Raw genomic sequence first — 13,271 nt, 5'->3', positions numbered from 1 at the left:
GATAATAAACTTGTATTTATTTGATACATTATACACTAGACAAAACCTTCAGGTGTTCTTTAGCTGCAAACCACCTGTGCAATTTTTTGCACAGACCATCCAAAGTTTGGCTGATTGATAAAGAGATCTCTGGTAATAACAGCAGATATTGTGAAACCTCCAGTTTCTTAGTAGATTGTAGTATTAAAATGTTTTTAGATAAATTGTGTAGACATGAGTCAAGGTTAATTTTATGATTATTCAATTTGACAACAGATTTTCTGTGTGAAAGTGAAATTTTCCCCTTGTAATCTTTTGCTTTCTATGTATCCACTTTTCAGGTTGGTGGGCTAACAAATCATGGACCTTACAGTCGTATTTTGTTTGTGGGAGACTCAAGAATGCAGTCACTTGAGGATTTTTGGCCAGAATATCCATATATTAAACCCCAGTTTCTCATTGAACCCCATTTAAAACTTGAAGGACTTAAAGATTTCATCCTGTCACGTACTGAACTTCCACGCCTGGAAAATGGAACATTGCTGATATGTAACGTTGGTCTTTATGATATCATCGAACTAGTAGATTTTGGTAATTGTGCTTCAGTCAGGAATCATAAGCCTCTTAAAATCATGACTCTTACAGAGAATGGAGTTGAAGATCTAGTCAGAATATTGTTTTTTCGTCTCGATAAAGCTTACAAGATGCTAGAAGACATTTTAGGTAGCGTTTCAGTCATTTGTTTTTCTGCCATAATTCCGTGTGACCCTATAATGCATTTTTTTGCACAGGCAAGAAATCACTTTCCAAGAGGACATACCAGCATGAGCTTTCAGATTCGAGAAAACTTAGATATGATTAGGTCCAAGATCCGAGTTATTTGCACAAAGGTCAATAAGCATTTGGAGACACGTAGCCGCATGCCATCTATATATAAAATTATGTCATCGTACCACCTAAATTATAATATTGTTGGTCAGGCTTTTGATGATGGTCTTAACGTGTCAGTAGAGACATCTCGTTTATTAGCAGCCAGACTGAACAAATTTCTTATAGAGTTGTTTTATGGGGTAGAGATAAGTACTAATTTTGTTAATTATAAAATAGATAAAAAAGTTGTTGTGGTAGGGGATTCACGAATGATGATGCTGCAAGAGATTTGGCATGGTGACAGACCACAATTTTATTGTGAACCAAACCTTGGGTTTTACAATTTTAGTAAGTTTATAAATAGAAAACTAGTGGATCTAAAAGACAAGATTGTGATTGTATGTCTTGGACTAAATGACCTGATCCAGTTTGTCAACAATGAATCTTGCATAGGAAAACATCATAAACCATGCCAGGTTGCTTTGTCCCTATGTGAAAATACGGTAGCACAGAGGAGTACTTTAAAAAAATCCACGAGGATTTCAAAAGCTCCTTCAGTCTGTTTTGTTCAAAGACTCCTGCCTTGATGTATTTTGCAACTGTGTATCCCATTCATATAAATAATTATATGAATTCACAGATGAAAATTCACAAGGAAAAGACAGGTCATGTCATTACCCCATCTCAAATGAAACCAGAGGTTAATGCAAAGTTGAATGAATTGGTGCACTGGCTAAATTCACTCATAAAAGATGTGTGCCGTGAACATGGTTTGCCATTATGGGATATGTTCCATGTTGTTTGTAGAGGATACGAAGCCTCGGCTACGAGACAGTATGTTTTAAAAGATGGTATTTATCCAAGTGAAAGAATAGCTGAGGAACTTAATCGTTCCTTCTTTCCCTTTGCTAGAGGCAAGTTAATACAAAAATTTTGTGAAAATGTAAAAGAGTACAATTTTCTATATAGACCATTGCCAACATGTAGTGATTACCCCACAAATAAAATCTGGCCAAAAAACGTGGATAGCAAGCTTTCTACTGAGAAAACACAAAGAGGAGTTCATCAGTCGCCCCTTAAGAAAACTGAAGCCTCCAAACCTACCAATGAGAAAATTAAAATGGGATATGCTTCTGAGAATAAAGAAGCTCCAAAAATTTTGAGTCCCAGTCAATCTTCAGGAGCATTGAAGTAAGTGCGGTGAACTTTTTTATACAGTTTTTTCATGAGAATTTCATTGTAGGCACCTATTGTTCGTATCCAGTGTGTCAAGTTTATACAGTAATGAAGTGTTATGGTCATTTTTTAAAATGTTCAAATATTGGAGGATATACTGTGAATTTAGAATGTTCAGATGTTAGAAGATGTATTCTGTAGCATTAGTCTTATCTGTAGATTTTTATTAATGTGCATTACCCATAAATGTTGTCTCATAGCGGGTTACAGCTTGTAGTGTAGCTTGGTCACCTCTTACATAACTGTCTAGCTTCTTACATTTTACCTTGCTCTAGCTTTCACAAGTTATGTATATGGTATGAGTGGAAGAGTTGGAAAATTGTGGTATAATTAATGAGGGAGAGAGAGAGAGAAGTATGATGAAAGAAGTATGATGAAAATAAAATTGAAAAATGTCATCATTTGAGGTAATTGATGCATTTTGAAGGTTGCATAAGATTGTTGCCCTCATGATTACTGGACAACAGAAATACAGGTAACTAATTTGAATTTGTTTTTCAGTTACGAAAAAAGCAAAATTTTGAAGGAGGAAAAGAAAGGCCCAATCAAGGAGGAGTCAAATCCTGTCGTTTCTAAACATCCAGAGAGTCAGAAACATGTTGATGACACGCAAAGACAAATCCCTGAAATTTCTTGCCCAAAAGGAAGGTAAGTTGTGGTCTTATGAAAAGTATTATTTGAAGCATTGTAGTGTTTGATAATACAGTATTGAGTTTCAGGAATCTCATGAATAAAGAAATAATGAAGTTGAACCTAGACTGAAATATTAGGTGACTAACAATGACCAACAATATTCTGCTGTAAACTTCTCATACTCTTGGTATTTATGATTGAAAGAAAGGTATTTTCTCTCAAGATTCCTTGTGTTTCCATTAATAATCATTAACACCTAGATGTTGTCCCTTAGTGAGTTACAGCTTACAATGGACTGTGTGGTATACTGTAAGCACTTTAGGCTCATGACAACATGACTTTGCCTTTTGCTTTGGTGTATTTCGACATACTGTCTGTGTTTAGTATTTTACCTTGTTCCACACAAGCTATGTATATGGTATAAGTGGGAGAGTGGGAAAATTGTGGTATAAGGAATGAGAGTAATAAAGGAAGATGATATGAACTGGTAGAATGCAAGAAAAATTGTTAATCAGAACAAAATAGAAAAAAATGTTACATCATTTCGGGTCATTTGATTCACAGTAAAGGTGCATTAAATTGTTACCCTTATCATTACTGTACTGTAGGAATACAGTTTACTGACCTCACTTTGTCTTTCAGTTATGAAAAAAGCAAAACTTTGGAGGAGGAAAAGAAAGGCCCAACCAAGGAAGGGACTAATTCTGACATATCTAAATATCCAGGGAGCCAGAAGCAAGTTGATGTCTGGCAGAGGCTAAGCCCTAAAATTTCTTTCCCAAAAGGAAGGTAAGTTTTGTTGATATGAAGTGGTCTTCAAAGCATAATAGTGTCAGGTGATACAGTGTTGAGTTTTAGAATCTCAGGAATATTTAAATAATGAAGTTGAACCAAGGCTGAAATATTAGGTGACTTTCAATGGCCTTCCAGTGTTCTGCTGTAAACTTCTCATACTCTAGGAATGTACAGTATAATTGGAAGAAAGTTTTTTTCTTAGGTTTTTTTGTTTTTCCATTGTGAATGATTATTAAATGTTGTCCCATAGTTGGTTACAGATTGCAGTGGACCTTGTGGTGTACAATGTCAGCATCTTTTATTATTCATTTCTGTTGGTCACTTTGGACATAACTGTCTGTGTTCATACATTTTATCTTATCCAGTTATCAGAAGCTATGTATGAATGGAATGGGGGAAAAATGTGGTACAAGTAATAAGAGTAATAAAGGAAGATGATATGAATTGATAGAATGCAAGGAAAATTGTTATTGAGAACAAAATAGAAAAATGTTACATCATTTCATGTCATTTGATTCACAGTAAAATGTGCATTAAATTTTTACCCTTATCATTACTGTACTGTAGGAATACAGCTTACTGACTTTATTTTTCTTTCAGTTATGAAAAAAGCAAAACTTTGGAGGAGGAAAAGAAAGGCCCAACCAAGGAAGGGACGAATTCTGACATACCTAAATATCCAGGGAGCCAGAAGCAAGTTGCTGTTTGGCAGAGACTAAGCCCTAAAATTTCTTTCCCAAAAGGAAGGTAAGTTTTGTTCATATGATGTGTTCTTCAAAGCATAACAGCTTTAGGTAATACATTGTTGAGTGTTAGAATCTCAGGAACATTTAAATAATGAAGTTGAACCAGGGCTGAAATATTAGGTGACTTTTAATGGCCTTCCAGTGTTCTGCTGTAAACTTCTCATACATAGGAATGTATAATTGGAAGATTTTTTCTCTTAGGTTTTTTTGTTTTTCCATTGTGAATGATTATTAAATGTTGTCCCGTAGTTGTCAGCATCTTTTATTATTCATTTGTTTACTTTAGTCACTTTTGACATAACTGTCTGTGTTTATACATTTTATGACATAACTGTCTGTGTTTATATATTTTACTTGACATAACTGTCTGTGTTTATACATTTTACTTGAGATAACTGTCTGTATTTATACATTTTACGACATAACTGTCTGTGTTTATACATTTTACAACATAACTGACTGTCTGTGTTTATACATTTTACAACATAACTGTCTGTGTTTATACGTTTTACGACATAACTGTCTGTGTTTATACATTTTACAACATAACTGTCTGTGTTTATACATTTTACGACATAACTGTCTGTGTTTATATATTTTACTTGACATAACTGTCTGTGTTTATACATTTTACGACATAATTGTCTGTGTTTATACATTTTACGACATAACTGTCTGTGTTTATACATTTTACGACATAACACTTTGTGTTTATATATTTTACTTGACATAACTCTGTGTTTATACATTTTACGACATAACTGTCTGTGTTTATACATTTTACTTGACATAACTGTCTGTGTTTATACAATTCACCTCACTCCAGTTTTCACAAGCTGTGCATATGGTATGAGTGGAACAGTGGGAAAATTGTGACATAAGTAATGAGAGTAATAAAGGAAGATGATATGAATTGATAGAATACAAGGAAAATTGTTATTGAGAACATTATAGAAAATTGTTACATCATTTCGGGTCATTTGATTCACAGTAAAAGGTGCATTAAATTGTTACCCTTATCATTACTGTACTGTAGGAATACAGCTTACTCCCTTCACTTTGTCTTTCAGTTATGAAAAAAGCAAAACTTTGGAGGAGGAAAAGAAAGGCCCAATCAAGGAAGGGACTAATTCTGACATATCTAAATATCCAGGGAGCCAGAAGCATGTTGATGTCAGGCAAAGATTAAGCCCTAAAATTTCTTTCCCAAAAGGAAGGTAAGTGTTGTTGTTATAGAAAGTATCCTTCAAAGCCATCCTTCAAAGCATAAGAGTGTTAGGTAACACAATGTTGAGTTTTAGAATCTCAGAAATATTTAAATAATGAAGTTGAACCAAGGCAGATAAATTAGGTCACTTTTAATGGCCAACAATGTTTTGCTATAACTTTTCATACTTTGTAATATATAATCGGAGCTTTTCATACCTTGTAATATATGATCGAAAGAAAGGCATTTTCCTTACGGTTTTTGTGCTTCCATCAATGAATGGTCAGTAACCCTTAACTGTTGCCCCATAATCAGTTTGAGCTTGAAGTGCTCCTTAGGATATACTGTACACTGTCAGCACTGGCTCTTTTCAGGGTGACTTTGCTGTCCAGGTACATTGCCATTTATTCTTGTGTTTCTTTTGGTCACTTCCTACGTAACTGTGTAGTTTCTTGTATTTTACCATGATCCAGTTTTCACAAGTCATGTTTATGGTATGAGTGAAAGAGTTAGAATATTGTGGTGTCAGAGGTGCGATTGAGAAAGGAAGATGGTGATGAAATGTAGTGGTAGAAGTAAGCAAAATTGTTTTTGAGAAAAAATCGAATACTTGTTATTAGAGGGCACTTGAAGCACTGTAAAAGTTGCTTTAACCCCTTCCCTGATTATCCTGAGCTCGTGATTAGCTACCATGTATTCTTCTCGTAATCACGAGAATACTCATTCGTACTCTTGAAATATTCCTACTTATTTCTATCTTCCCAATTTTACTCATTCTTTGGTGAATTCCCATTTTCTATATTTCATCTCCCGGTAGGAAGTGTTTAGCATGTATTTTTGTCGATAGATGGTGGTGTGCCATGTTTCCTTTATGAACTTCTGATGTCAGACACTGGTGCTGCTAAAATACAAATTTTTTTTTCCTTTCCCCATCATTGACCTTCACAATAAAAATGAGTGATAAAGAAACTAGCAGTGATAACTGTGGAGATCTTATGGAATACGATGATGGGAGCAACAGAGAATATTCATAATTCTCTATAATATTACGTGTTTGAATATACAGTCAACTAGTGTATTGGTTTTTAATTTTCCCTGTTTTTCTATGCATTACAAATTAACCCACGAACGCAAACTTGACAGATTTTCAAGTTTAATGTCTCTAAATGTTAATAATTTTTCAGCGAAAATTATGCTCTACATATTACCTTATACTGAATTGAAAGAATAAATTAAAAAACCTGCTTATTTTTTTTACATTTTTCTGCAAAAAACCTAAAAAGGAAAGGGTTAAGTATTTACCCTCATCATTATTGGACTATGAAAATAGAGCCAACTGATTCAAGTTCGTCTTTCAGTTACCAAAAAAGCAAAACTTTGAATGAGGAAAAGGAAGGCCCAACCAAGGAAGTGACAAAGTCCAACATATGTAAACATCCAGAGAGCCAGAAATACGTTGATGACAGGCAAAAACAAAGCCCTGAAACTTCTTGCCCACAAGGAAGGTAAGTCTTGGTCTTATGAAGAGTTCTTTGTAGCATAATAGTGTTTGGTAATACAGTATTGAGTTTTTTGAATCTCAGGAATACTGAAATAATCAAGTTGAACCCTAGCTGAATATTAGGTACTTTCAATGGCCAACAATTTTCTTTGGTAAACTTCTCATACCTTATTTATATATGATTGCGTGAAAGGTGTTTTTTCTAAATTTGCTTGTTCATCCATTTGTGAATGGCATAACTTAAATATTATCCCATAGTGAGTTACAGCTTGAAGTGCTCCTTTGGGTATACACTGGCAGCACTTAAGTCTCTTGTCAGCATGGCTTGTACTCCAGGTGCATTGCCTTTTATTATTCATTTGTTTCCTTTGGTCATTTCTGAAATAGTTATCTGTCTTACATTTTACCTTGGTTCAGTTTTCACAAGTTGTGTATGGTATGAGTGGAAGAGTTGGAAAATTGTGGTATGAGTAATGAGTGTGAGAAAGGAAGTTGATGATATGTATTAGTAAAACAAAGGAAAGTTGATATTGAGAACTAAATAGAAAATGTTATGTCATTTCAGGTCAGTTGGTTTGGCAGTAAAAGGTGCAATAAATTGTTGCCTTTATCATTGTGAACAAAGCAAAACTCTGAAGGAGGAAAAGAAAGGCCCAACCAAGGAAGAGACAAAATCTGACATATCTAAACATCCAGAGAGTCAGAAGCAAAGACCAAGTCCTGAAACTTCTTTCCCACAAAGAAGGTAAGTGTTGGTCTTATGAAAAGTATCCTTCAGAGCACAATATTATTTGTTAATGCCGTATTGAGTTTCAGGAATCTCATGAATAAAGAAGTTATGAAGTTGAACCGTGGCTGAAATATTAGGTGACATTCAATCGCTATCAATGCTGAACTTCTCGTAGCAATGTATGATTGGACGAAAGGCATTTCGTCCAAGGTTATTAACCCTTAAATAAGGTCTCGTAGTGTGATACATCTTGTAGTGGACGTGAATGACCTAATAGGTCCCAGTGCTTGGTCTTTGGCCTAAATTTTACATTCCATTCCATTCCATTTTGTCAGTACTATAGGCTCTTTTCAGCATCACTTTGGCCTCTGGAAACATTACCTTTTATTTATTCATGTGCTTCCGTTGGTCACATTCTACATAGCTGTTTAGTGTCTTACATGTTAACTTGCTCCATTTTTCACAAGTTATGTATATAGTATTGGTAGAGGAGTTGGAAAATTGCAGTTTAAGTGGTGAGAGAATGGAAGATGGTGAAATATATTGGTAGAATGGAAAGAAAATTGTTATTGAGAACAAAATAGAAAATGTTGTGTTATATGAGGCCAGTTGATGCACTGTAAAAGTTGCATTAAATTGTTACCTTCAATAATACTGGACTGCCATCTGATTTTAATTTGTTTTTCAGTTACAAAAAGATAAAAATTTCGAAGGAGGAAAATGAAGGCCCAACAAAGGAAGAGGAAAGTTCTGACAAATCTAAACATCCAGAGAGCCAGAGTCAGAGCCCTGGAATTTCTTTCCCAAAAGCCGGGTAGGTATTGTTCTTATGGAAAATATTATTGTTAGGTAATGCAGTATTGAGTTCCAGGAATCTCAGGGTTAAATAAATAATGAAGCTAAACCAAGGCTGGTATATTAGGTGTCTTTTATTGACCAACAATGTTTTGCTATAAACTTCTCATACCTTAAGAATGTATGATTGGAGGAAAGTTTTTTCTCTTTCTTGTTCCTCCATTAATGAACGGTCATTAATTAACACTTAAATATTATCTGTAAGTGAGTTACAGCTTACAGTGGACCTTGTGGTATACACTGTCAGCACTTTAGGCTCTTGACAACATGACTGCCTTTTGTTATTTACTTGTTTCCTTTGGTCATTTTTGACATAACCGTCTGTGTTCATACATTTTACCTTGCTCCAGTTTTCACAAGCTACACATATGGTATGTGTTGGAGAGTGGGAAAATTCTGGTATAAGTAATGAGAGTAATAAAGGAAGATCATATGAATTGGTAGAATGTAGGGAAAATTGTTATTGAGAAGAATATAGAAAAATTTTACATCATTTCAAGTCATTTGATTCACAGTATGAGGTGCATTAAATTGTTACCATTATCATTACTGGACTGTAGCAATACAGCCTACTGACTTTTATTTGTTTTTCAGTTACAAAAAAAGCAAAAATTTGGAGGAGGAAAAGAAAAGCCCAACAAAGGAAGAGACTAATTCTGACATATCTAAACATCCAGAGAAGCAGAAGCATGTTGATGACAAGCAAAAACAAAGACCTGAAACTTCTTTCCCAAAAGGAAGGTAAGTCCTGGTCTTATGAAAAGTGTTCGTTGAAGCATAACTGTTTAGTAGTACATGTTGTATTTCAGGAATCTCAGGAGTATGGAAATTATGAAGTTGAACCATTGCTGAAATTTTAGATGACTTTTAATTGGCAAAAATATTTTGCTATAATCTTTTCATACTTTGTAATATATGATTGGAAGAAAGGCATTTTCTTTAAGGTTTTTGTGCTTCCATTAATGAATGGTCAGTAACCCTTAAATGTTATCCCATAATCAGTTTCAGCTTGAAGTGTATCTTGGGATATACAGTACACTGTCAACACTGTGGCTCTTTTCAGGATGACTTTGCTGTCCAGGTTTAGAATATTGTGGTATCAGAGATGAGATTGAAAAAGGAAGATGGTGATGAAATGTACTGGTAGAATGTAAGCAAAATTGCTATTAAGGAAAAAATTGAATGCTTGTCATTTGAGGTCACTTGAAGCACTGTAAAAGTTGCATTATCCTCTTCCCTGATAATCCTGAGTTCGTGATTATTAACTACCATGTATTCATGTAATCACGAGAATACTCATTCATACTCGTAAAATATTCCTACTTATTTCAATCTTCCCAATTTACTTGTTCTTTGATGAATTCCCATTTTCTATATTTCGTCTCCCAATAGGAAGTGTTTAGTATGCATTTCTGGTGATAGATGGTGATAAGCCTTGTTTACTTTATGAACTTCCATTGTCAGACACTGGTACTGCTGAAACACATGTCCTTTTTTTTTTCTTCTTCTTTCCCTATCATTGACCTTTACAATAAAAATGAGCAATGAAGAAACTGGCAGTGATAACTGTGGAGATCTTATTAAATACGAAGATGAAAGTAACAGCAAATATTTGCAATTCTCCATAATATTGCATGATTTGAAAATATAGTCAACTAGTGTAATTGATTTTTAAATTTTCCCTGTTTTTCTATGCCAAGTTAGCCTGGAAATGTGAACATGACAAATTTTTAAGTTTGATATCTTCCTAAGTTTTAATAATTCTTCAGCGAAAATTATGCGCTACGTATTACCTTATACAGAACAACTAATAAATTTTAAAACCAGCTTAAATTTTTTTAACATATTTTTGCAAAAAACCTGAAGGGAAATGGTTAACTATTTACCCTCATCATTACTGGATTATGAACAGCCAACTGATTCAATTTTGTCTTTCAGTTACCAAAAAAGCAAAACTTGGAATGAGGAAAAAGAAGGCCCAAACAAGGAAATGACAAATTCCAACATATCTAAACATCCAGAGAGCCAGAAATACGTTGATGACAGGCAAAAACAAAGCCCTGAAACTTCTTGCTCACAGGGGAGGTAAGTGTTGGTCTTATGAAGAGTTCTTTGAAGCATAATAATGTTTTGTAATACAGTACAGTAATACTGAAATAATCGAGTTGAACCCTAGCTGAAATATTAGGTGACTTTCAGTCGCCAACAATTTTCTGCTGGAAACTTCTCGTACCTTAGGTTTACACGATTGCACGAAAGGTGTTTTCTTTACATTTGTTTGTTTGTCCATTTGTGAAAGGCATAACTTGAATGTTATCCTATAGTGAGTTACAGCTTGAAGTACTCCTTTGGGTATACACTGGCAGCATTTAAGTCTTTTGTCAGCATGGCTTGTACTCCAGGTACATTGCCTTTTATTATTTCTTTGTGTCCTTTGGTCATTTCTGACATAGTTGTCTGTCTTCTTACATTTTACCTTGCTCCAGTTTTCACAAGTTCTATATAGTATGAGTAGAAATTGTGGTATGAGTAATGAGAGTGAGGAAGGAAGATTATGGTATGTATTAATAAAAACTATAAGAAAAGTTGATATTGAGAACTAAATAGAAAATGTTACATCATTTCAGGTCAGTTGATTTGGCAGTAAAAAGTGCATTAAATTGTTGCCTTTATCATTGTAAAAAAAGCAAAACTTTAAAGGAGGAAACGAAAGGCCCAACCAAGGAAGAGACAAATTCTGACATATCTAAACATCCAGAGAGCCAGAAGCAAAGACAAAGTCCTGAAACATCGTACTCACAAAGAAGGTAAGTGTTGGTCTTATGAAAAGTATTCTTCAAAGCATAATATTGTTAGGTAATACAGTATTGATTTTCAGGAATCTCATGAATGAAGAAGTAATAAAGTTGAATCGTGGCTGAAATATTAGGTGCCATTCAATTGCTAACAGTATTCTGCTGAACTTCTCATACTGTAGCAAAGTGTGATTGGATGAAAGGTATTTCTTCCAAGTTTATTAACCCTTTAAAAAGATCCCATAGTATGATACAGCTTGTAGTGGACCTGAATGACCTAATAGGTCCCAGTGCTTGGCCTTTGGCCTAAATTTTACATTACATTCCATTCCATTCCATTTTGTCAGTACTATAGGCTCTTTTCAGCATCACTTTGGCCTCTTGGGTACATTCTGTTATTTATTCAATTGCTTCCGTTGGTATTAGTGGAAGAGTTGGAAAATTGCAGTTTAAGGGGTGAGAGAATGGAAGATGGTGAAATATATTGGTAGAATGGAAGGAAAATTGGTATTGAGAACAAAATAGAAAATGTGTTATTTAAGGCCAGTTGATGCACTGTAAAAGGCGCATTAAATTGTTACCCTCAACAATATTGAACTACAGAAATACTGCTATCTGATTTGAATTTGTCTTTCAGTTACAAAAAGATGAAAATTTCGAAGGAAAAAAATGAAGGCCCAACCAAGGAAGAGACAAATGCTGACAAATCTAAACATCCAGACAGCCAGAAGCATGTTCATGACCAGCAAAGACACAGACCTGAAACTTCGTACCCACAAGGAAGGTGAGTTTTGGTCTTATGAAAATTATTCTTCAAAGCATAATATTGTATGGTAATACTGTATTGCATTTCAGGAATCTCAGGAATAAAGAAATAATGAAGTTGAACCAAGGCTGAAATAATAGGTGACTTCTAAGGGCCAACAATATTTTGCTGTAAACTTCACATACTCTTGGTATTTATGATTGAAAGAGAAGAATTTTCTCTTATTTCTTGTGCTTCCATTAATGAATGGTCATTAACACTTAAATGTTGTCCCTTAGTGAGTTACAGCTAACACTGTGGTATACACTGTCAGCACTTGTAGACTCTTGACAACATGAATTTGCCTTTTACTATTCATTTGTTTCCTTTGGGCACTTTCAACATGATTGTCTGTATTCTGCTGAACTTCTCATACTGTAGCAATGTATGATGGGATGAAAGGTATTTTGTCCAAGGTTATTAACCCTTAAATAAGGTCCCATAGTGTTATACAGCTTGTAGTGGACCTTTGGCCTAAATTTTACATTCCATTCCATTCCATTTTGTCAGTACTCTAGGCTCTCTTCAGCATCACTTTGGCCTCTCGGGTGCATTGCCTTTTATTTATTCATTTGCTTCCGTTGGTCACATCCTACATAGCTGTTTAGTGCCTTACATTTTAACTTGCCCCAGTTTTCACAAGTTATTTATATAGTATTAGTGGAGGAGTTGGAAAATTGCAGTTTAAGTGGTGAGAGAATGGAAGATGGTGAAATATATTGGTAGAATGGAAGGAAAATTGTTATTGAGAACAAAATAGAAAATGTTGTGTTATTTGAGGCCAGTTGATGCACTGTAAAAGGTGCATTAAATTGTTACCCTCAACAATATTGAACTACAGAAATACTGCTATCTGATTTGAATTTGTCTTTCAGTTACAAAAAGTTGAAAATTTCAAAGGAAGAAAATGAAGGCCCAACCAAGGAAGAGACAAATTCTAACAAATCTAAACATCCAGAGAGCCAGAAGCATGTTCATGACCAGCAAAGACACAGACCTGAAACTTCATACCCACAAGGAAGGTAAGACTTGGTCTTATGAAAATTATTCTTCAAAGCATAATATTGTACGGTAATACTGTGTTGCACTTCAGGAATCTCAGGAATAAAGAAATAATGA

General features: G+C 34.5%; 1 protein-coding gene across 5 annotated transcripts in view; it reads left to right on the top strand.

Moving 5' to 3' along the window:
- The window catches only part of LOC136825415 (micronuclear linker histone polyprotein-like), a 51,297-nt gene that overhangs the window by 12,832 nt on the left and 25,194 nt on the right, over nucleotides 1-13,271 (top strand). For 2 of the 5 annotated variants that reach the window (XR_010849329.1, XM_067081795.1), the window contains exons 2-14: nucleotides 321-2,040; nucleotides 2,587-2,733; nucleotides 3,361-3,507; nucleotides 4,114-4,260; nucleotides 5,330-5,476; nucleotides 6,825-6,971; nucleotides 7,533-7,712; nucleotides 8,386-8,511; nucleotides 9,147-9,293; nucleotides 10,491-10,637; nucleotides 11,180-11,359; nucleotides 11,985-12,131; nucleotides 13,028-13,174. Coding sequence is in view for 3 of the 5 variants with exons in the window: in XM_067081795.1 (XP_066937896.1) it covers nucleotides 1,436-2,040; nucleotides 2,587-2,733; nucleotides 3,361-3,507; nucleotides 4,114-4,260; nucleotides 5,330-5,476; nucleotides 6,825-6,971; nucleotides 7,533-7,712; nucleotides 8,386-8,511; nucleotides 9,147-9,293; nucleotides 10,491-10,637; nucleotides 11,180-11,359; nucleotides 11,985-12,131; nucleotides 13,028-13,174 (2,414 nt within the window). In the remaining 2 variants the exon portion in view is untranslated. Of the gene's footprint in view, nucleotides 1-320; nucleotides 2,041-2,586; nucleotides 2,734-3,360; nucleotides 3,508-4,113; nucleotides 4,261-5,329; nucleotides 5,477-6,824; nucleotides 6,972-7,532; nucleotides 7,713-8,385; nucleotides 8,512-9,146; nucleotides 9,294-10,490; nucleotides 10,638-11,179; nucleotides 11,360-11,984; nucleotides 12,132-13,027; nucleotides 13,175-13,271 lie in introns of those variants that run through there. The other 3 variants (XM_067081797.1, XM_067081798.1, XR_010849330.1) reach the window with 3 other exon arrangements.

The sequence above is a fragment of the Macrobrachium rosenbergii genome, chromosome 37, assembly GCF_040412425.1.
Source record: "Macrobrachium rosenbergii isolate ZJJX-2024 chromosome 37, ASM4041242v1, whole genome shotgun sequence".
Classification (NCBI taxonomy): Eukaryota; Metazoa; Arthropoda; class Malacostraca; order Decapoda; family Palaemonidae; genus Macrobrachium; species Macrobrachium rosenbergii.
Note: the sequence above shows the minus strand (reverse complement) of the source record. Positions and strands in the feature narration are given on the sequence as shown.